General features: G+C 45.1%; 3 protein-coding genes across 11 annotated transcripts in view; all 3 read right to left on the minus strand.

Moving 5' to 3' along the window:
• Window positions 1–463: 463 nt before the first annotated feature.
• Window positions 464–13257, minus strand: pbxip1b (pre-B-cell leukemia homeobox interacting protein 1b). Of its 5 annotated transcripts, none has more exons than XM_062539121.1 (10): window positions 13154–13257; window positions 9839–9925; window positions 9260–9496; window positions 8357–8669; window positions 6501–6761; window positions 5925–5948; window positions 4806–4849; window positions 4559–4666; window positions 3818–4064; window positions 464–3516 (listed from the first exon to the last, which is right to left on the minus strand). In XM_062539121.1, the coding sequence occupies exons 2-10, from the start codon at window positions 9896–9898 to the stop codon at window positions 1991–1993; spliced, it is 2820 nt and encodes a 939-aa protein (XP_062395105.1). In that variant the 5' UTR covers window positions 9899–9925; window positions 13154–13257; the 3' UTR covers window positions 464–1990. The 5 variants fall into 5 exon arrangements, with proteins under 5 accessions (XP_062395105.1, XP_062395102.1, XP_062395103.1 ...); XM_062539118.1 differs by having other exon boundaries at window positions 3818–4067; XM_062539119.1 differs by having other exon boundaries at window positions 3818–4067; window positions 9839–9949; window positions 13154–13252.
• A 441-nt stretch (window positions 13258–13698) lies between these two features.
• Window positions 13699–15122, minus strand: lenep (lens epithelial protein). The gene has a single exon (XM_062539129.1). It carries the CDS (start codon window positions 14853–14855, stop codon window positions 14664–14666), a length of 192 nt encoding a protein of 63 aa, XP_062395113.1. The 5' UTR covers window positions 14856–15122; the 3' UTR covers window positions 13699–14663.
• Window positions 15123–16616: 1494 nt separating this feature from the next.
• The window catches only part of shc1 (SHC (Src homology 2 domain containing) transforming protein 1), a 34616-nt gene continuing 28894 nt past the window's right edge, over window positions 16617–22338 (minus strand). For all 5 annotated transcript variants that reach the window (XM_062539128.1, XM_062539127.1, XM_062539126.1 and 2 more), the window contains 2 exons: window positions 22098–22338; window positions 16617–20194 (listed from right to left, as the gene is read on the minus strand). The exon at window positions 22098–22338 is cut by the window's right edge and continues 4 nt beyond it. In XM_062539128.1, the coding sequence (XP_062395112.1) occupies window positions 20066–20194; window positions 22098–22338 (370 nt within the window). In that variant the 3' untranslated portion in view covers window positions 16617–20065. The remainder of the gene's footprint in view (window positions 20195–22097) is intronic.

Raw genomic sequence — 22338 nt, forward strand, 5'->3', positions numbered from 1 at the left:
AGTAACAAAGTTTGAACGAAGCTTCTATGTTAAACTATTAAAGCTGAACTAGACGCAGAAATTTTGGTTAGGAGAATGATAATAAGAAGAAGACTTCGGATAACAGAACAGTGCATTTTCATGCATTGTAATGACTGTATGAAATGTGCTATAAACAAACTGGCCTTGCCGAGGTGTAAAATAGATGGTTGCAGAGGATTAGAATAAATTTCTCTCTTGTGAGTGTGAACTCTAGTCTAGCATTGGTGTGAATACACGAAGGAAGCCATTAGTTTCTTAATTTCTGATCTTTAAGTGGTTGCCAGTGTTTCACTCATTCTTTATGTTCATATTTTCTGAATTAGCTGTATTTCAGGTTTCTTACAGTTTCTCCTTCAGAAAACTAAAGTGTGGTCCCATGGACTGAACCTTCAAAAGCCCATTCCTGAGTATAAAAGGTAAGAGTAAAAGAATGAGAGGAACATTTCACAAAGTTTTTTTATTCATCAATAATTTCATAGAAGATATACATTCAACAGTTTTCATCACATATAAAACATCACAATGCTCTGCAAGTGTTCCATCAAATTTGTGTTATTTTGGAAACAGACACCTAAACTCATATTCAAGCAATTACAAGTAATTACTGGATGTGTTAATTGTGTTTTAATGTATTAACTAATAATTTCTCTACCACACAAATTAAATCTCTGACCAGAGAGACACAAAGCCAATACAATCATGAATGTTCTGTTTTTCAGTTTCTTAAAGGATTTTTCTCACTTCTGTGTTTGTTAAGACATGTTTAAGATTATGACATTAGGGGGCAAAGTTCCATGAGAGCTTAACCAAGCAACGACACATTTTAAAAGTATTGTAATAATAATAACAAAAAAGTGCAGGCCGTACCAGAGTATAAACAAGACCACAGTCCTAGAAAGACAAAATGTTTTTTTTTTCTTCTAGTAAATGCCGATTCTAATGGTGCTTACATAGGTGAGCTATCTTTTTATTCTAAATAATTCAAAGGCGTTCTATAGGAAGAGTCTACACAGTTGTGTGTAAGTACTCTGTAAGAATTCAGGTTAAATCACATTGTGTGAGTGCCATGCACTCCATGAATGCTCCAGTAACAGCCTTTGATATCAGGATGTTTAACCTCATAACTCATACCAATAGCAAACAAAGCGTTCAAACATTTATTATTTTTAAAACTCAGTAGTGAAACAAACCCCACAGCCACCCTTGGTGCGTGAATGATAAGGCAATTACTGATGTGAAGTTGGATCTTTTATTGCTTGTTGTGTCTCCCCCCCCCCTTCTCTGACTATTACCATGTGTGGTCTGAGAGGACAGTCTTCTTCTTAACGGTCACGCTGGGCAGAAAAAATAATCTGCATTTTTGTAGATCCTTGAAACAATATTAACACTGCCATGCAGCATTGTTTTCTTCGTACTTATATAATAAAATAACTGGCATCAGTACCTCATGAAATGGTCAATTACAATGAGTGCAGCTGTGCTTGCCTTGTGAAAAGACTAGAGACCGATCCCGCCACAGGCAATAAGTTACACAAGGAAAGCCATTCTAGCATATTTACATACTCAGTTATAGTTTCAGTGATCGTGAGTTCAATTACAGTAAGTGCAATAACAGTCCACCCCATGTGATATTCTTTACTTCAGAAAGTCTTTGTACTAAACACAATACAGCAGTGAGAGAGAGCGATTTTCTGGAGAACTGTACAATGGCTGAGATACCTGCAGAATCTACTCCAGAGGTGCAAATGGTTTTTGCTATGGACAAGCTGTGGAGATTTTTCTTTTTTTTTAATCTTTCGAACCAGGGGAGCTCTGAGACTCAAATCAGAAGACCCAACCCAATCCTACCTAACCTTATCGCTCGCTTAACATGACACTACATGACATGACATCTTTCCCTCTCGTCTTTCTAGCACGTTCCTCTCCTGAATTCTTAAATCTCTATCAATGTAGGCGGTGAATATCTCCATCAGCCTTTTACTCTGCCACTCGTTCTCTTGGACTTGTCTTCCGTGCCGTCCTTCCCTCCCTCCTCCTCCTCCTCCTCCTCCTCCGGCATGGCGAACCTCTCCAGCGCGTCCTTCTGGAAGCCCTCCATCTCCTCCTCCATCTCTCGGTTCTCCTCCTCCTCCTCCGCCATGTCCTCCAGGATGTCCGACACGTCTCCCACGAACTCGCCGAAGGGCGTCCGGTCGTGGGCGAAGAGGCCGTCGGCCGCGAAGAACTCCCTCACCAGCGCGCTGAGCTTCTGTCTCCGGGAGGCCTGGTCCTCGGCGGAGGAGGCGGCGGCGTCCAGGCGGTCCAGGTAGGCCAGCAGCAGGGCCTCGAAGTCGCCCAGGGAGACGGGGACGAGGCCCTGGGCGCGGGCGCAGGCCGCCGCGTCCGAGCACTCGGCCGGAGGCTCGCGGGAGTGATGCAGCTTCTGGCGCTGCTGGCTCCAGTAGTCGCCGCGGAAACGACCGCCGTCAGTGTGGTCATCGTTGTCGTCATCATCGTCGTTGTCGTCGTCGTGAAGATGGGAAGAGGTCTTGTCGTCCGCGCTCTGGCCGCGATGGTCTTTGTTGTCGTGTCTGTGGTGTTTCCCGGCTCTGCCCTGGCCTTTGTGGTGGTCATCTCTGGGCTTTCTCCACTTGTGATCTCTCCTGTGCTCCCCATGTTCTTCCTCTTCATCTTCCTCGTCCTCTTTAGACCGCTCCTTCGCTTTGCCGCCCGAGTGTTTCCTCTCCTCCTTCCTCTCTCTCCATTCTTTCCTTTCGGAGTTGTGGTCCTTCTCCTCCTTCCACTTTTTCTGGCCAGCCTCTTTCCCTTCTGCGCTCTTTTTCTTGCCGTCGTCTTTTCTTTTTCTCCAGTCCGACTCTTCACTCCGTTCCTCTGTGTCTTTCCAGTCTTTCTTCTTTTTCCACACTTTTCCGTCGCTCATGTCATCACCTTTCCTTTTCTTATCTTCCTTCCGTGCTCTATCTTCGTCTCTGTGCTTGTTCTCTCCATCTTTTCCTCCCCTTTTCCCTCTTTTCTCCTCCCATTCTCTCCATTCCTTCCTCTCTCCTTCTCTGTGTCCATCCATGCTTTTGTCCTTCTTCCACTTCTTGTCCTCTTTCCTCTCACCCTTGTCTTTCCCCTCCTTCTTTTCAGCCTTGCCCTCCTTTGCCCAAAGCTTCTTCTCTTTCTTCTTCCAATCTTTCTCCTCTTTCAACTCCTTCTCTCCTCGGTCCTTCCATTCTTTGCCTTCTACCGCACCTCTTTTCTCCTTCGCTTCATGTTTCTTCTCCTTCCCCTCTTTCCTCTCTCCAACATCTTTCTTGGTACCTTTGTCTTTCTTCGCCTCTTTCTCCTCTTTCTTCTGCTTCTTCCATTCTTTCTTGTGCTCTTTTTCAACTTTCTCTTTCTCTAACTTTAGATGTTTTTTCTTGTCCTTTGCGTCTTTCCTCTCCCCCTTTTGCTGTGGATCTTGGCCGCTCTGCTGTTCTGTGGATTGACCAGCAGAGGGCACTGCTCCTGTGAAAATAATGAGGATGGGGAGTAAAAATGAAACTTTAAAGGACAAAAAGGGAAGTAAATGAATTGACGTGTGTCTGTATAGTTTGTGGTCCTTACAGTTAAAACTAAAATGGCTCACATAAGATTATGAGAAAAGCGAAAACTAACTGATAACATCTTTATAACATCTATGGATATTACCAAGAATAATGATCAGATAGAGAGAGAGAGAGAGAGACAGACAGACAGACGGACAGTAAATAATAACCTTAATTATTTCATAATTAACTCATTGAGCCACTGGAAAGCCGTCTCTTACCCATCTTGGCCTTGAGAGCGCCCAGCTCCCTCTGAATGGCCGACATGCCGTCCAGCTCCCTCCTGGACTTCTCCTGCTCCTTTCTCATCCTCTCGTTCTCCTGCTCCAGCTCCTTCTGCCGGACGGGCCGCGACTCCAGCTCCCCCTTCATCTTCAGGTTCTCCTTCTCCAGGCGCTCCCGCCGCTCCCGCTCCTTGGCCCCCTCCTGCAACAGCTGCTGGGCAGACGTGAGCTGCTCCTTCTGGGCCTGCTGGAGCACCCAAGGAAAGAGAGGGATTAGATGAAGAGGAACGGCAGTCGGGGAGCCATTCAGACTCGAGGAGACCCAGTTAAAAAGATCCCGGTGGGGTAGAGAGAGAGAGAGAGGTAGAGAGAGACACAGAGAGAGAGAGAGAGAGAAGTGCTGAAAACTGCTCTGTGGGGGATTAGACTTATTCTAAAATGTACTTGTTAAAACAGGTCTGAATCTTAAGTGAGCCAGGATATAGGATGCGACTGCTTGTGGGAATAAAAAATGACGATATCCTTTGCAGTGCAAATTTGGATCAGGCTGCCTGTGGTAGGATATCGAAGTGACAGATTATCCAGTGACAGCACTGGTCACTGAAATTAGTCATGGCACACACACACACTCACACACACACACACACATACGCACATGCACAAATACACACACATACACACATATGCACACACTCACAGGGATTACTTAGGTCAAGACACACACACAGACACACACACCTGTAACTGGGCCTGTAGTACTGCGATCTGTTCATTTTCTTTGTCCACCAGTCCGGGGTGTTTCCCTCCAGCATAAGCGTCTGGACGTCCTTCGCTCTTCAACCATTCCTGCAACAACACAAACTCTTTGCATTCTGTATACATAACCGTGCTGCATAAATAATGCAACAAACAAACAACATGGGGAGACTGTGTGGAAAGATGATGGAAGAAAACCGATGATAACAGAGAGAGGCCGCAATCTAACCTGTGCGAGATCTCGATCTTTCAACTCCTTCACATCATCTGCTTCTGGCAAGACAAAGCAAAAACAAACAAACAAATAAAAAAAACAGAAGGACAAAAGAAAAAATAAACACACTGAAGGGGTTTGTAAAGCCTTTGGATAACAACAAAAAAAAGAGTATCATCTCTCTACAACACACACGGACATAAAACTGAGTAACAAGAATATATGCGTTGCGTATTTCTCTTGCACACAGACATGAATGTGTGATGATGTTATATACTGTAAGCGTATCATGCTTTGTGTTACTGTTCCTTTGCAGTACCAGTGTTCCACACTTTACTGTGTTTAGTATTTGTGCACGCGGGCATGAGGAGACAAACACACCCAAGGTGCAGCGTTTATAGGTCTTCCCTCGCTCCTCGGGCCTCGATCCTCACTGATCTACATAAAGAATGATGGGGCGGCAACAAGGGATAGTCTATCCCTTCGTCTATCTTTCTTTATGTAGATCAGTGAGGATCGAGGCCCGAGGAGCGAGGGAGGACGTATAAACGCTGCATGAGAGGCACCTGTGTTTCCTCAACGGCCCACACAAGCACGGCACAACAACATCCGAGGAATTCTCTAAAAACTCATCCACGTTGGTTGGCTGAGACTGTCCGGAGTTTAGATTATAGTTTGGATTACGAACAAACAACACCTCCACCAGACTTTAGAGAGTGATTCAGCATAAGAACAGGACATGGCAACATTATGTTTGTCTGTTTTGAGGACAAACACATGACGTGCATATCATGCATATCATGTTAAGAGGTGCACAGACATGTTGGTAGTAAAGGACTGCGTGGGACAGATGGGATGCCTTCAGTGAGGGACACAGGAGCGGGAAGGTGGCGGTAGGTAAGAGTGTGCATGTGCAAGGGATTCTGGGAGAGGAAGAGCGAGAACTCCTGACTAAGCAAGTGACAATTACCCTAGCAAAGCCACATACACCCTTATACTCCTTCACAAACGCACACAGACACAGACACACACAGAGACACACACACACACACACACACACACACACACACACACGTTTCTCTTTCAAGTAGGTGTGCTCGTTCTTCCATTCATTCTCCCTCCATCTTTACCTACCCTCATCCAGGTCGATGAACACACCTGTAGAGTAATACACCTCAGTCACAGCGCTCAATATACTTATCCAACATCACAGCAAGTCAGAACCACTGTTTTTTAAAGTGCTATTTTTGGGGCTTTTGTGAAACATAATTGTTTAAACTGGCACTTTCAGAAGGCTCTTAAAATCACTAGCCAAGTCAACAGTTTCAGATACAAATGAAGAAAACAGTGAGGTATGTGTAAAATATACTTGCGAAATATTTCATGAAATTGAATTATGAGAATGAACTTAACTGGCAACATCTTTTCTTTTGCATATTACTTAGCATATACGTGTCATAACACCTAAATTACATAATGATCATTCTTATGATTCTACCAGTAATAATAATCCACTTCCAATGACTTTTTTTATGCCTTATCACTTGACTGATTTAAGAGCAGCATATTTTACACATGACAGAACATGGATGTTCTCCACACACAACAGCTCATGGGTGGATGGACTGGACGGTGCTTTGAGGGAATGCTGTGATAACACCATGGAGAACAGTTAGACCGTTAGAACACGGTTCTCCTCGCAGAACTCACCAGAGAAGAAGATGGTCCCCAGGCCCAGCAGCAGCAGAGCTCCCAGGATGCACTTGTTCAGAGACAGGCCCGTCTCCTCCTCCCTTGCTGGGGGCGGCCGGTACTCCTCCCCATCCTCCTCCTCCTCTTCCTCCTCTTCCTCCCGCTCTCCGTCTTTGCCGCGGCGGTCCAGGGAGCCCAGCAGGGACACGTTCCTCCTCTTCCTCAGGCCGTCTCCCTCGCTCTCTCCCTCCGTCGCCGACACCGACTCCTGCGGGCTGTCTGATCGGCAAAAAAAAGAGAGAGAGAACCCAGACGAGAGAGTGACGTTTCGACTTCTTTGAACTCCCCCATTCAGTTTCCTCTGCACTCGTTCGCCGCAAACTTCCCTGAAAAAGTTCAGGCTCTGCAAGATTCTGCAAAACTTTATCACACCGCAGCCAATTAGCTGGCAAAAAGTACCGGCGTCTTCAAACACACGCGTAGGAGAATAACTGCTGAGGAGTCTGTCTATGTGCATATGCATGCTGTTCAGATACTAAGGGAGATCAAACACGGTATATTCTGAGCTTCTTGATCAAAGTTGTTCACCAATTACGTTTTGCACCTCTGTGCAGTGACCCTTTACTCTGAAACGTCACAGCTAACACAGCTCCAACTTGGAGTGTGTCTGTATATGTATGTATGGATGTATGGATGGATGTGTGTGTTTGGGTCAAGATCACCACTTATGAGATTAATGTGGCACTTCTTGCAATGCAGCCAGTTCAACACACACACACACACACACACACACACACACACACACACACACACACAGAAATGCAGCTGTCAAAATAGCTCAAGTGCTCAGCCCGATATGCTTCATTATGGATGAGACGCCTGCTCTGATGACGCTGCCCGTAAGCAGCGGTCCCCTTTCATATCCACTCAGCCAGGGGCTCCAGCTCTCCTTCACTAACCCCCACCTAAGCTCTCCCCAAATCCCTCCTCCTCCTCCTCCTCCTCCTCCTCCCAGCCTCCATCTAAAATCCTCACACTCCTCAGAAGTGCACACTTCCCATCATTTCATCCCGCAACATTGTTGTTTTTCCCCCATGTAGCGTTTCATGTAGCTATTGTTTTCGGGTTTGTTTCCGATGAATAATTAAAGATTTTGGAGAGGACTTCAGGGTAAAACTTCTCTGTCTTTTAAAATAAAGAGATTTGTAAATAATGAGCCTCTATTACGAGGCTTGCTGCCAAGCATCCCAGATGGCTCTATTTCCGTTCAGAGCTGCCAAACCAAGCGGCTTCGAACCAAAGTGTTTAAAATCTGTCAGCTAACGAAAAGGTGTCCGGAAGCAAAATGAGTCTGTTTCAAATGAGCAGCAGAGAGGCAGGTCTGATGATACAGGACGTCACACATTTCCTCTCCATTCTCCCAGCAGACACACCTACTGTACTGAGTCTCACTAGGGCCCCACAGTCACCACATGGACCACTAATCAATTCAAATACATCAAGGGGGGAGGACATTATTACCTCCGCCAAGGAGGTTATGTTTTCATCGGGGTTTGTCTGTCTGTCTGTCTGTCTGTCTGTTTGCAAGATAACTCAAAAAGGTATGGATGGATTCCGACAAAATTTTCAGGAAAGGTCTGAAATGACCCAAGGACGAAACAATTACATTTTTGAGTGATCCGTATCACCATCTGGATCCAGGAGGCGTTTATGTTTTCTCTCTGAGTGCTTTTCTAGTTATTTATGGAATTATGAAAGGCAATAGACTGTTGTCAAATGAATTTGATAAATAACAGAAACTGCACAATAGGCTAAATCAAGAGATAGGGAAATAGAAGTTGAGAAGATGGAGAGTCAATCAATGCATAGCATACCTGACAGTTTTACTTCCTCGGTGCCTTTTCTTCTCTGATCAAGCCCCTCCTCTTCCTCTTGAAGCTCCTCCTCCTCCTCGACAGTGTGTATGGCATCGGGGGTGGAGCTTATGTGCGTGTACGAATCGGAGAAGAGATCCGTGTCGGCGCTGGGGTGGGCGTGGCTCTCCGCGTAGCCGTGGTACACACTGTGCTCATCGAGGGCCGTGGACTCATCGCCCTCGGCGACGGAGCTCAGAGGGACCACACTGGGGGTGGAGTCGTCATTCTGAGTGTGGTCATCAAGGCCATCCAGGGACAGTCCTTCACTTAACTGACAATGACCACACACAGTACTTTAGGGGAGCAACGATACAGGCGTGTTCTGTACGCAGACATACTGTGTACAATGACATAATGAGATCAAAGCAGTTGGTGGGGCTACAGAGAAATGTCTCCTTAAACAAAGAACGAGCTCAGCTATTTATGGAGAGCTCTGAGGATAAATGCGAAAATTTAAAAAAAAAAAAAATAATAATAATATATATATTTTTAAAAAATCACACATAATGGCACTGACCAAAACTCATAAAACTACTTCTGAAACAAACATCGGTCTGGTAGTCATGACAGTCGGATATTTAGAATGGCATAAACTCCTCAGGGTTAAACTTGAGCTCCGGTCTGCTGGACCAGGGCAAGTTAAAGAGCATGTCTGGCAAGTTGGTAGACTAGTCACGGTCCTGAAATGTATGTTTTCTGAATTTCTGACCTGACAAACCCTCAAGACAGGTAGCTTATGCACACTGCTGTGTGGATACGTGGGCACAAGTGTAAAACAAACAGATATCAAATACACCAGTTCACGTGTAAAACAAACAGATATCAAATCTACCGGTTCACGTGTAAAACAAACAGATCTACCGGTTCTTGCTCGACAGACTGGTCGGTTCCACTCTGCCCGTGTGACGCGTCCGCTCTTGCCGAGAGCAGTGGCTGTGTCTGGACCTCTGACGAGAGCTCTGGTTCTGTCTGCTGCAAGGGGGAGAGGGCCGACTCCAGCTGCAGCTCTGGGGGAGGATCAGGGTCCACTGAGCTGCTCAGCTCTCCATGGCCGCGGGAGTCCTCCAGCACGGGACCCACATTCTCAGCAACAGGTGCCTACGAAACCCGTCATCGTCAAGTCACAACCATTTGGCCACAAACACAAACAATGCTCAGACGGACACATGGAAAGACACATGGGGTGCCTCTCATGTAAAGTTTATACGTCCTCCCTCGCTCCTCGGGCCTCGATCCTCACTGATCTACATAAAGAAAGATAGACGAAGGGATAGACTATCGTTGTTGCCGCCCCATCATTCTTTATGTAGATCAGTGAGGATCGAGGCCCGAGGAGCGAGGGAGGACGTATAAACTTTACATGAGAGGCACCTATGGACACCCACACACACATAAAAATCATATATGATATACAGTATTATGTATATGTCTATGTCATACCTCTGGTGGTGGTATGATGGTCCAGTTGTTGCCATTGGCACTATTGCTGTTGTCAGACATTGCCCTCTGGTGGCCCTGCCCCAGGAACTAGATACATGCACACAGTGACACCTTTAGCAATGAGAGGATAAACTACAAGAATAAACACACAGTGAAACCTTTCGCAGTGAGAGGATAAACTATTATTAGAATAAACACACAGTGGAACCTTTAACAGTGAAAAGATAAACCACTGAAATAAGCACACTGCTGAACCTTTAACAGTGAGAGGATAAAACTTCTAGAACAAACACACAGTGAAACCTTTAGCAGTGAGAGGATAATCTATTAGAATAAACACACAGTGGAACCTTTAACAGTGAAAAGATAAACCACTGAAATAAGCACACTGCTGAACCTTTAACAGTGAGAGGATAAAACTTCTAGAACAAACACACAGTGAAACCTTTAGCAGTGAGAGGATAATCTATTAGAATAAACACACAGTGGAACCTTTAACAGTGAAAAGATAAACCACTGAAATAAGCACACTGCTGAACCTTTAACAGTGAGAGGATAAAACTTCTAGAACAAACACACAGCGGAACCTTTAGCAGTGAGAGGATGAACTACTAGGATAAACACACTGCTGAACCTTTAACAGTGAGAGGATAAACTATGGAAATTCACATAGAAACACTCCTTCAAGCCCTCTTCCTCTTGTTCCACCCCCCACCCTTCCCCCTTTCCTTCTCTCTCTATCTCCCTCTCGCACATGCACACACACACACACACACACGCAAACACACACAGCCAACCTAGTTTCATAAACCTGTCCTTGTTCAAAGCTCATTTCCATGAGACACTCGTTATTTGCATGAAATTCAGCCCTGCCTCTCAAGAGGACAATGGCGTATGTGTGCTACGATGTCATAGCGCTAGATAATGTGCATGCTCTTTTTTTCTGCTCAGTGTATGTTTATTGTGTTCAAAGAAATAACACATTGTAAGGAGACAGATAGCCTGGCCCCGCCTGCCTACGTTTCAGCTCTTTTCCGTCTCACTGATATACAGTCTGGCTCCTCTCAATGCGCTTGTGTTTCCCTAAGGCTAAGCCAACAGGCTGGCGGGCCAATCAGCAATGTGAGAGGATGACGGTAGTTTCGAAATCCAAACACAGTGGTAAATAGTAGCAACACCTACAGACATTACAAGTTCAGGTGGAACAAAGATAAATACATTGTTTCCTGTGGTTTAGGTAAAGTAGGAAGTAACGTTAAGAATCCCTGATCGATGTGATCGGTTAGGCTGGTTAGGCTGTGTGTGGGTGTGTGTGTGTGTGTGTGTGTGTGTGTGTGCGTGTGTGAGTGTGTGTGTGTGTGAGAGAGAGAGAGTTTGTGTTAGCAAGGATACTGACTGAAAGTCCATAAGTGTGGTTATGTTTTGTGCTTTGAGCTTTGACCTCTTACACTGTTCTACACCTATAGCTCTCAAGTGTGTATGGGTTAGTGTGAGAATGTGTGTCTTAAGAGTGTGTGTGTGTGTGTGTGTGTGTGGGTGTCAGGATGCACAGTCAGGATGATTATATACGGTGTTGAGAGCTCTATGCGTTAGGCTGAATGTGTATGTCTGCACGTAGCCTCCAAAACCTCAAGTCACAGTAGCTGTATGAAGATCTCATTAGTATGTGAGCAGGGTGAGTGTGCGGGCAGTGCTGCCTTTTGCCTGTGTGGAGAATGCTTTGGCAGCGAAACGCGTAACTAAGGCTGCCGTTTTCAGTCCTGAGGAAACGAGCTCGACCACTCTCAGGCGCTGTGGCGGAAGTGTGGGAGAGAGATGGCCATTCCATTCACGGTGACAGTAAGGGTGAAACAAAGCAATTCAGTATACGTCTAGTCCTGAAATCCATAAAAAGACTCAAGCAAAGAGCAACCAGAGACAAAGAGAGAGAGAGACATGCAGTATAATCCATGTATATGTATATGTATATGCATATGTTATATATAGCCTATATGTGTATGTATATTGTCCACTGAGACAACCTATGAAATGGGTCAAATAATATACCCAAGTAGAGAGTGGCCTGGTGGTTCTGAACTATCCATCCGAGGTCCATTTCTGAGAGCAGAATTGGGTCTCCTATTTCTTTTTATTCTCCCCAGACAGACTTTACAAAACAAAGTGGAGGAGCATAGACTTGTTTTAGGCCTACATCACGTAATTGCCAAAGGAGGCGCGTGGACATCTCATTCTAAGTGACACACTTCAGTTTATAATAAGGATCTTTCTTTCTCGCTCTTGCTTCAGTAATTTAGGTCTTCTAATAGCGGGCCTCCCTTGAGAGGATTTCTGAACGTAGCCTTGGGCCATGAGAATTGTTGCGGATATAGTGGATTGACTTAAATAGCTATTCGCTAAATTTAGCGCAGCAAGAACTATGGACTCTGTGCGCGCAGTCAGGCCTGCGGGGAATTTGAGGATGCAGACAGAAGAGTCCTTTAAACTGCATGCGGAAGAAAACTAACAAAATTGAGAGTGGTTTGCCTCTCAGGTAGTAGCTCACATATGTCGAGCTTATGTCTATAAAAGGGTAGCCTAAATGTATAGGCTAGAACTCCACGCAACCAGCATCGCATGCTATTGGTAGTTGCTTTCCAACTAGGGCTGAACATGCAGATGTAAATTATAACCCATGGTCAAGTCATTGTCTGAAAGGTCTGATTAAATTTCTGTAGCCTAATGCAATTTTCCTGCAAGTGAACAGACGTCAGACGCAATAGTCTGCATAATCTTTTTCATCAGGCCCATGCTTTCCAAAACATGACCAAACATGGACAAAAAGTGCCAAATTCGTGAGTAGCCTTTATGGACAAGTAAGCTCCTGGTTGCATTGAACAAGTTTACTTTTTCCACAAGACGGCCAACACCAACACGGACATGTCACCCCCTGAATTTGGATGCGCATCTGTCAAAGCGTTGATGGACATTATTGACGGAGGCGGAGTGAAGGCTATATTTTGAAATGCCAGCAGCAACTATCCAACAATAGCCTATAGCTGCATCCCTTTAGACGCGTCTGACTCTGACAGAAACAGTTAGCCTATGCAATTATTACATTCAAATGTAAGGCAAATAGCTCTAGTCGAAGTCAAACAGGCACGCTTGACATCTGCAAATGACGCCAGATGTCTTGTTCACGTCCTCCTTAAACTTTAAACTGAACTGTACCGGAAATGTCGAAGAGTCGAAATGTCAAACGGCGGTCTAACTGACATCTATCATTTTTACAGAATATCAGTGTAACATTAATGGACATAAACAAATGAACGATCTTACCTAGATAACTTGAGGCTATCCAAAATTCGTACTTAGATGTCCTCTTCCGCCTGATGATTGAGACTCTTTCGCACAACTTCAGGAGTGGGGGCGTTCACTTCTAACACTGATACCTCAACCGCTGGTTTATCCAATAAATGCATATGTTTTATGTTCATCCCGCCTCCTAAAGCCCAAGTCCACCAATGAAACTAAAGAGTGTTATGGCGATCAAACTTTGTGATTGACCGACGCACACAGGTGAAGTTGCCGAGCAATCTTGGAATTACACAAAACGTTTCCGCGAGAGATGTTCGTAGATGGTCATGCCAAGTTGTAATTACAACGTTAAACAAATAACACTGACATAACGTCATGAATCTATCCTTTATGTTTGTCTGAAGCTGCCTACACCATTCCTTGTCTACTAACCATATACAAACTCTTCTGAAGATTGGCCAGTCAAAATGTCTGGTAGCCTATAGCAGGCTATTCATTACTTTTACGTTTTTACAAAAAATACAAAATATAAATAAGAAGATACAGACTTAACAACCCTACAGACATAATTTTCAAAAACAGTTGTTTTTATTTATTTTTGGATACATTTGTTTTATTTTTGGCACAGTCTAGTTTGTTGCCAGGCTGTTTCCTTAACTTGGTTACATCAGTAGGCTTACTGGAATCGGTTTGAGTGACAGCTGCCATCCAAGAGGTGCCAAGTCCAGTTGTGATTTATGAAGAGCAGCCAGCACAGCACTTCAGGCCTTCAGGCCCTCATATAAGTTCAGTTTTCACTGTAAGGATAATATCCCTGTCCATTCCAGTGTTTAGGTCAATGCAAAAATGTAGTCCAAGTTTAACTATGGTGTTCATAATGTCCCATTTCAAACACTGGATCTGGTGACCTCACTAAACACACTGCTGTTTGCATAGGCAAACAGAACTCAACTCATGAAATGCTTTTTTTACAGTCTTGTATTTATTACAGGCATGGACTTGGACACTAGTCGACTGTTATAGAGGATGTGTGCATCTGAGGAGACCCAGCCTGCAGTTGGATGCATCTCCTGCCTCTGATAATCTCTGTGCGGTATATTAAGCATCATTCAAAGCCACTTGAAAGTATGTCATAAGAAATGTCCTTTAGTCATGTCTCAAGACTACATATCCATAACGAAGGCCCCAGCCAAAATACAGTTCCTCCTGTGATATATTTCTGTTTTTAAAGTCATAGCATCTCTCTTACCACGGCTCAGTTGAGACACTAAAAAGGTCCTTTCTAGTAGGGTAAGGTTACTAGATCATCTCAGCACAGGAAGGCATTTCCTTATTGTTCAGTGGACCACACAGCCAAGGCCACTATTGGTCTTCTAGAGTCTAGAAGCACCACCCTTACCTCTCCGAGTACCCATAAATAAGACGGAATGGCAAAAAGGAGAAAGATAAAAAAATCAAAAAGCCGTGAAGCCAATTCCCTGGCCCGTGCGTGCACCTGTCCGTCCTCCCCTATCTCTTCTCTTCTCCTCGCTCAGTCCAGGATCTCCTTGATGCACCAGCAGCAGAGCAGGAAGTAGAGGCACTCCTTGAGTGACTGGATGAAGCCGTAGGCGATGTTCCCGCCCAGCAGGTTCTTCCCGCGCCCCAGGCCCATGGCCGCGTCTCTCAGGTGCTGCCCCAGAGAGGAGGGCATGGCCTGGGGCAGGGGGCGCTGAGGGTGCATGTCAAACAAGCGATCCACTGTGGCGATGAGATGGGGGCTCTCCAGCGCAGTGCAGAAAAACAGACAGGCAGGAGGGGGATGCTGGATGGCTGCGTGTGTTTACGAGGGGGGGATTGTCTAGCCTTGGGTCTTGGTTAATATATACCTACAGAGGGGTCTCGTCAGGGTCCTCTTTCTGATTTGCTGTTTCGTCCCGCTAGGCTCTCCGCAGCACGTGGGACTCGGTGCAGTTCACACTCGGCTGCCGTTGGTCCATTTGGGCTCCTGATGTCACCGGGCGCTTTATACGGCTCTGGAACGTACTCGCTAACTGCCCACTTCCCCTCACAGAGAAAAGCCCCCATTGTCTGGCTTTAATTGAATGTCACACGCACCATTGTTGACATTTTGAAAACCTCCTCCCTTCTTTGTTCTACCTGGATCATTCTCTCTGGCCTGTGTGTGCGTGTGTTGTGTGTGTGGAGGGTTGCCCCCTTCAACCCTATCCTGTTTCCAGGCCCTCGCTTTGCTCCACACCATTCTGGAAATCAATACTTTTGCTGCTGCTGTTGTTGTTGTTGTTGTTGTTGTGTAGACAGAGCTCTTCGGAAAAGTCACACAGACCTATATGTGGCAGTTATTTATATAAGTAACATTCCCATGTCCCCACTCAGCTGACCCCTTCAACCTGCCCTTTACATCATGCAGTATACTGTATATGCTCAACCGCTCTACTAACTCCCTATACTATATACTATATGCTCCGCCCCGCTCCCGAAATAAAGGACTACTCAATCCTCTCTAACTCCCTATACTATATGCCCTCCCTCCTGAAATAAAGAACTACTCCATCCTCTTTCTGTGTTGGCACAAGCTTACACTTTAGCACAAAACACTGCTGCACACCAGGCCAAAGGAAAGTAGGCCATTGCTGCTTTGCAGGGACCACATATCAAACCAGAGCGAGGTGTTTGTGTACTGCCTTTAAGTTGGCAGGTTGTGCCCCTTATAGTTGCTTATAGGGGTCTCTTAATGCCAGGCTAGGGAAGCTGTTAAAGCATATGAGAGCACTGTCCCCCCTTAAGAAAGAGCCACAGCAGTTATGCAGTCTTGATGTTGAAGTCAGTTGTGCAGGCATTTCTACTACAAGTTTCACTTATTTTATAAATTGTTATAATATATTACCTATGATGCATAAACTGGAGGTTGCAAAGGTCACAAGAGCCACAAATATGTGTCAAAACTTTCTCCTCAAAAGCCATGGACACAGATTTGTGGGTAGTGGCAAATCAACATGTCGTCAGACCAGACTTTGTGCTTTTGGAAGTGGAACAGTTTGCGGATAGCAAGCGCACAAGAAAGACGAGCCCACAAAAGCCCTCATAACTGCCTTACTAAAACTGGCAACTCCTTAATCATCCTGCTTAAAAGGAATACGATTATGAAGAAAATTCCAACATATTAAATAGTTTGTGTGAATTAGTAGAATTATATAAATTAAGATATATTTTAAGACTTTTCTTTGGAACAATTGAGTCACTATTAAGACTTCACCTCTCCCAGTAAATCATGTGTTTTATCTCCAACGAACAGAATGGGAAGGCACGTGATTTTTGCACATGATGGGGCATGGTTATTGGGAGCATCAGGGCACGGATCTTTCAGATTGTTTGCCATGGCTGAGAAATGCACATTTTTTATAACATTACATTTTTGGGGAAGAAATACACCATATGGTATAACACAAGAAGCTCCATTCAAAACCAAGTGCACCATGAAGGATGAGATTATATGTGATTTTATATGTCCAGATACAAGTGTAAACATGAACTTTTCCCAAACACAATAATGTAAAAAGGGTAATAAAACAGAATAAAAATAAAACAGTAATATCTGTGCTGACTAACTTAAAAAGCTAACCTTTGGCTTGGAAATTAGAAAGGAGAAAGGAAACATTACAACAAACATCACCAAACAACTTCACTACGGCAACATTGAAATCGTTTCCATGCAATGAAGGCCTCAGTGACAGGATGACATTACTCCCCTCACTCACTCCTACTAAATCCATCCATTAGTGTGTCAGGATCCATCAGCTCTTTCTGTTTCAGCTCATGACCAGTCCACTTCTGCAAGGCACTGGCTCGCTCCTTCCAGGGTCCTTATGACCCATCCATCTTTTTAACAAATCGGAGCAAAGTGTGTTCTTTTGATGACACAAAAATAAAAACAAAGAGAGTAACACGACAAATGACAGGGGCAAAAAGACACAGCAAACCGTTTTCCTGTGCAAGAGTCCGCCAAGTGAAGTACAGACACTAAAATGATGGCTATCTGTACAATAATGCACCAACATCATTTACAACACTACACCAAATCACTGCTGCTGGCTGCATGCCATATTGTGGTGGTCAATCATGATTGTCATGGTTCCAGTTGAGATTTGACCAATGGTGCGAGACAGAGAGACAGTTGACGCCACACCACCAAGCTTACTTTAAAGAGTTCCAAAAAATGTATTGTATTGTATTGTACTCTAATTGGACTACATTTAGTCATTGTGAGGAATCCTACAGATCTGAAGTTAAGAGCTAGGGAATTTCAAGCTCAATCACAGCCTCTTGAAGTGTGTTTGCTTTAGTGGCCAAATGAAAGGGGCTGAGGAGTCTCTTTTAAAAGCAGCTTGTGTTGCTGAGTAACTTGGGGGCAGCTTTCCCTGACTGACTCAGTTATAGCTGATCATCACTCACATCTGCCTGCGAATGGGTCTTTACTGACAGACCACACCATTGCTAGTTGCACCAATGAGGAGCAAAGGGTCACTACCCCAAATCTCCCAAATTAAATAAAACCGAATGATAAAAAGCAGCATTTCTCGTTTTTATATATTTCTTTTTTAGCATAACACACCAGCATTGTAAGAAGGATTAGCGTACTGAAATGGGAGGAGTTCAGAATCGAGGCTAAGCATCAGCATCACCTGAAGCTAACCACTGGAACCTTTGCAGCATTTGTATTTTTCCTTCTTTCACTACTTTGGCTGTGTTCCGAATTTGCATACTTCTGTACTTACAATACCGAATAGCAGTCATATTAGGTAGCCTATCGTAAGTATAGAAGTATGCAAACTGGAACACAGTCTTTGTGTCCTTCCTTCCTTGTCTTCCTGATTTACTGCACATCTCAACCTCTGCTCACAGGTTCCTCTAAAAAGAAAGGCACAATCTGAGAGAAATAAAAAAAAAAATGAGTAGGGAGGGGAAAAAAGAGTGGAGAATCACTGACACGTCTCCTCCAAATGCCGCACACTTCGATCCGCTAAATTCCACCTCGAAATGTCTCTTTCTCTTCTTTCGGGATATTCAGATGAGTGGTGCAGATTGCAATGCTACAGTGTGCATGGGCATTTAGATATACAGGTGCTATCGTGAAAGCAAATATGGCTGAAAGCACAGGGCATGTGCATTCGGTGAAGTCTCTTCATGTTTTCCCTAAAAGATACATGTACTCATGTACACAGATTGTCGATGCTGAAAAAACATGTAATTCCATTCACCAATACGAGTATAAAAAAAAAGGAAAAGCGAGAACACGGCGACATGGCTTATCTGACGAGTCCTCGGATGCTTTTAACTTTCTTTTCTTACATCTCTTTGGATGGTTTGAGGCGCTTCCATATGACATCACTGTACAGATGTTGATTTTTTTTTTTTTTTTTTCCCTTTGAGGTGACATCATAAACGGGCCCCCAAGCTGAGTCATGATTGGCTCAGGGCAGCACAGTATTCAGTCTCAGTCTCTTTTCTCTCTCGCTCTCTCTCTGGCTTGCTCCCATCCACACCCAGCAGAAGCTCCTTCCAGCCTCCGGCATTGTCCTTGCCAGTGTTTAGTCTCTGAGCAGCCACGCAGCCCCGGACAGCTGGCACAGCGGCACCACCCATCGCCACCCGTCCTGCCACCCAACGCCAGCTCCAGCTCCGAGCTTTGGCAGAGGGGTCACTGAGGGGGGCTCTGGCTGGGGGGTTGGTGGTGATTTTCGACCAGGCGTAAAGTGGATGGCCAACAGGGGGTTCTGTGGGGTGAGGAGGGGCAGAGCAGGATGAGGCATCGCTAGAAGGATAAGAGGGGCAGGGGGGGGGGGGGGGGGGGGGGGGCGGGAGTGTTGTGAGGGTCAGGGAGAGGAAACGTCTTCCTATTGTTCCTTCCTTTTGTTTAGCCTAAGAACAATCCAACGTATGTGGAGGCACATACCATAGTCCAACCATACAGATCCCTTTTTCCATCAACTTCACCAGAATTGTCATGGCATCAATACTCATTAAAAAAACACACATACATACACACACACACACGCACGCAGACACACACTCCAGCTCCCTTCATTTGCATATGGGGAACTTAGCTTGGCATCGCTCTGTGGTGGAGAATGACATTATTCCATGTTGGAGATGGTTCATTTGGGGATATGGTGACTATTCCTATGGTTTGTCCTTCCTATAGGAAGATGAAGAAAAACAAATCTCTTCACAGTCTTTCTGAAATGGTGGTTTGGCCAGCCCCTCTGAACTGGCCGGGCTTCAAGGGGGAGAGTATGGTGAACGTTTCTAATTCTATAAGGTAGAAAACGTATGCATATTCATAAGAGGGGCATTGACATCAACAGTTGCGGATGGCTTGCTCCGTTCCATTGACTTGGGTTAATGCTTGTTTTTTTTTTTTCATTTAACAAAAACCTTTGAAAAACAGCTGAGAATGTCATAACATCTGACAAGTCTTTGGGTTGGTTTTAAAATGCTTTTTTGTCATCGCATTTGTTCTTTTTTACTGAAATGTCCTCTTTGGAGTTCAAACTGCAAGTCCTTATGTTTTATGTAAAGTTTTCAACTGTCCCAGGTCAGTTGATACAGTCACATCATATTTTTGGCCGTTTCTTTTTCTTTGAAACGTGTGTCTGTCTCGTCCCTGTTGTGTTTGTTAGTCATCACTGCATCGCTTTAAAGAACTTTTAAATGTTTTTTTGTTTGTTTGTTTGTTTGCACTAAAATGGAGTGTTTTCCACCAACAGTCTGGTCAAATAAGGTGTTAGTTGAGCAGGGGGAGGAGTTGAGGATGAGGAGGAAGAGGATGGGTGAGGGATGAAGGTGGTGTGACGTGCCAACGCGCTGGTCGTTGAGAGGGGGGCGTCCGGCCTCAGGCCGGTGGATGGCAAGCTTGGGCCGGCTCTGGGCCGCTTAGAGCCTGCGCTCGACTGGCTGCTGTAGGCACACCTCGCTTCCCGCCGAGACGATAGGCAACCGGTTGTCCATGTGGTAGCTGATCAGGTGGCTCACACTCTCGAAACGGTGGTCTTTGGTTCGCACCTGAGAGAGACGGAAAGAGAGAGAAGGAAAAGGAGAAAAAAAAGAGAGGAGGATTAACTTCAAAGGGAAGGAGAGGGGAAGAAGAGCAGAGTGTTGCATTCAAATTCGCAAACATCGGTGAACGTTTGCAAACAGTTTTCCGTTAGTCTTGAGTTTTTGGCGAACGTTTGCAAACAGTTTTCCGTTAGCTTTGAGTTTTCGGTGAACGTTTGCAAACAGTTGCAAACAGTCTGAGGGGGATAGTTCCCCGCGAACATAAAGTGGAACTGGACGTGACTTTGATGAAGGCAACAATGTAATTACAGGTAGAATGGAATGTTAACACCAAATTATCAAATTTTAAGAAAACATGTTCACCACGAACGTTCGCCACTGTTTGGCAAATTTGAATGCACCTCTGGATGAATTAGACGAGAAGCAGTGTTGTTCATTCAGATGAGAAGTCACATTCACAGAGAGAGGTAAGACACAGCACAGACAAAAGAACTTCACACCTAGGGATAACAACTTCCTCTTTAGTGGTCGCATCAGTTCCTGTTTTATGGGCTGTGGTTTGGAAGACATGTCTCACGCTCTCTCTCCCTTGCCAAACTAAGTGCACTTTGCTGCTTTTTTTCTGATTCATTAATTTTTCTCTCTCATTTTGCCTTCTTTTACAATGCATTCTTTAAAATAGGCTCATCACCCACTGATTGCATGAATGTGAATTTGACAAGTGGATTGATTTAGCTTAGTTTTAGCTTTACATAGCAGAGTTCTGGGTTAAATCCATAAAATACCTTTACAGCGCAGTTCTCTTGGATTAAGTCCAGAAAACTACTCTTACAGTGTCCCAGCTGACAGAAATATTTAATCACGGTGAAATTAATTTGAGGTTTTGGAATGGAATGGACCCACCTCGTCTAGCTGGCTTAACCTCCTTCTCTGGCTGTCTCATAAGCAATAAATTCACAAATAAAGTCACATCGCTCTCAGATTTTTCCCTCTGTTCTCATCAGTGTTGCTCCCTCCATCCACCCATCAATGCATCTATCCAATTATATGAAGATTAATGCAGCTCTTACGCTGCAGAGAAGATTCCCCTTGTGCATACCACTCCTCCTCATTCTGACTCACGTAATGTACCATAGTCTACCCACTCTCTCTCAACCCATTCATCCTGACAATTCTCCATCCATCCATTCATCCCCTCTATTAATGGATAACACTCTCTCTTCTCTTTCCTTCTCTCTCTCTCTCTCTCTCTCTCTCTCTCTCACCATCCAACCATCTGTCCATCCATCCATCTAATTAGTTGATAGTTGGTCTGGTGGTATTGCTACTCCACCTTCCACCCATTAGAGGAGAACTGGTGTGGCTGCAAGGCTACCGAGTTACACACCTCCACTGATGGCCAATCAACACATTGCTGTGCTGCAATACATACTTAGCTTTGCATCCGTTCATCTCTCCAGCTCTCTCTCTGTCCATTTTTCCATCCCTCCTCTTTCTTCATATATCTACTCCTCCATCAATCTAACTGTACATCTATCCATCCATCCACCCACTTCTTCATCTCCCCATCCATTCCTTTATCTCACTCCAAATCCATCCATCTTATTAGAAAACAACGGACCGACTTGTTTGCTCTGCTGATTGTATACGTGCCATCCCGTCTGTTTGAAATTCAGTGACTGGGCCCCAGCCGTGGCGCATGGCACCTGCACCACACACCGGTGACCCCAGTTCGATTCCTGCCCCGTGGTCCTTTCCGGATCCCACCCCAACTCTCTCTCCCCACTCGCTTCCTGTCTCTCTATACTATCCGATCTGATTAAAAGGCATAAAAAAGCCTCAAAAAAAAAACTTAGCAAAAAAATAAAATCAGTAGCTGGTGTGTTGGTGATGCTGCTGAGGCACGTACCACTCCCTCTGGGTCCACGAGCAGCAGGTGTTTGGGCTGTCCGCCCTGCTGGCCCGTCAGCACGTACTGGCCCGGCGTGGTGCCGGACTCGCGCACCAGGAAGTCGCCGTCGCGCGTCAGCAGCCGTTCGGCCTGCCGGCGGCTCAGCGGCCCGTGGAACCAGGGCTCGCTCTGCAGCTGCTCGGCCAGCGGGGGCGCCACCGAGCCGGGCACGCCGGAGATGCCCAGCGCATCGTCAAAC

This window comes from Sardina pilchardus, chromosome 6 (assembly GCF_963854185.1).
Source record: "Sardina pilchardus chromosome 6, fSarPil1.1, whole genome shotgun sequence".
Taxonomy (NCBI): Eukaryota; Metazoa; Chordata; class Actinopteri; order Clupeiformes; family Clupeidae; genus Sardina; species Sardina pilchardus.

Bases quoted from the DNA above. Each gene is read 5' to 3' on its own strand.
- pbxip1b (XM_062539118.1), bottom strand. From the start codon at position 9,898: ATGTCTGACAACAGCAATAGTGCCAATGGCAACAACTGGACCATCATA. The intron at 9,497-9,838 runs GTATGACATAGA...CGGGTTTCGTAG, and splicing joins CCATCATACCACCACCAGAG to GCACCTGTTGCTGAGAATGT. The intron at 4,667-4,805 runs GTTAGATTGCGG...GTGTTGTTGCAG, and splicing joins AAGATCGAGATCTCGCACAG to GAATGGTTGAAGAGCGAAGG.
- lenep (XM_062539129.1), bottom strand. From the start codon at position 14,855: ATGCACCCTCAGCGCCCCCTGCCCCAGGCCATGCCCTCCTCTCTGGGG.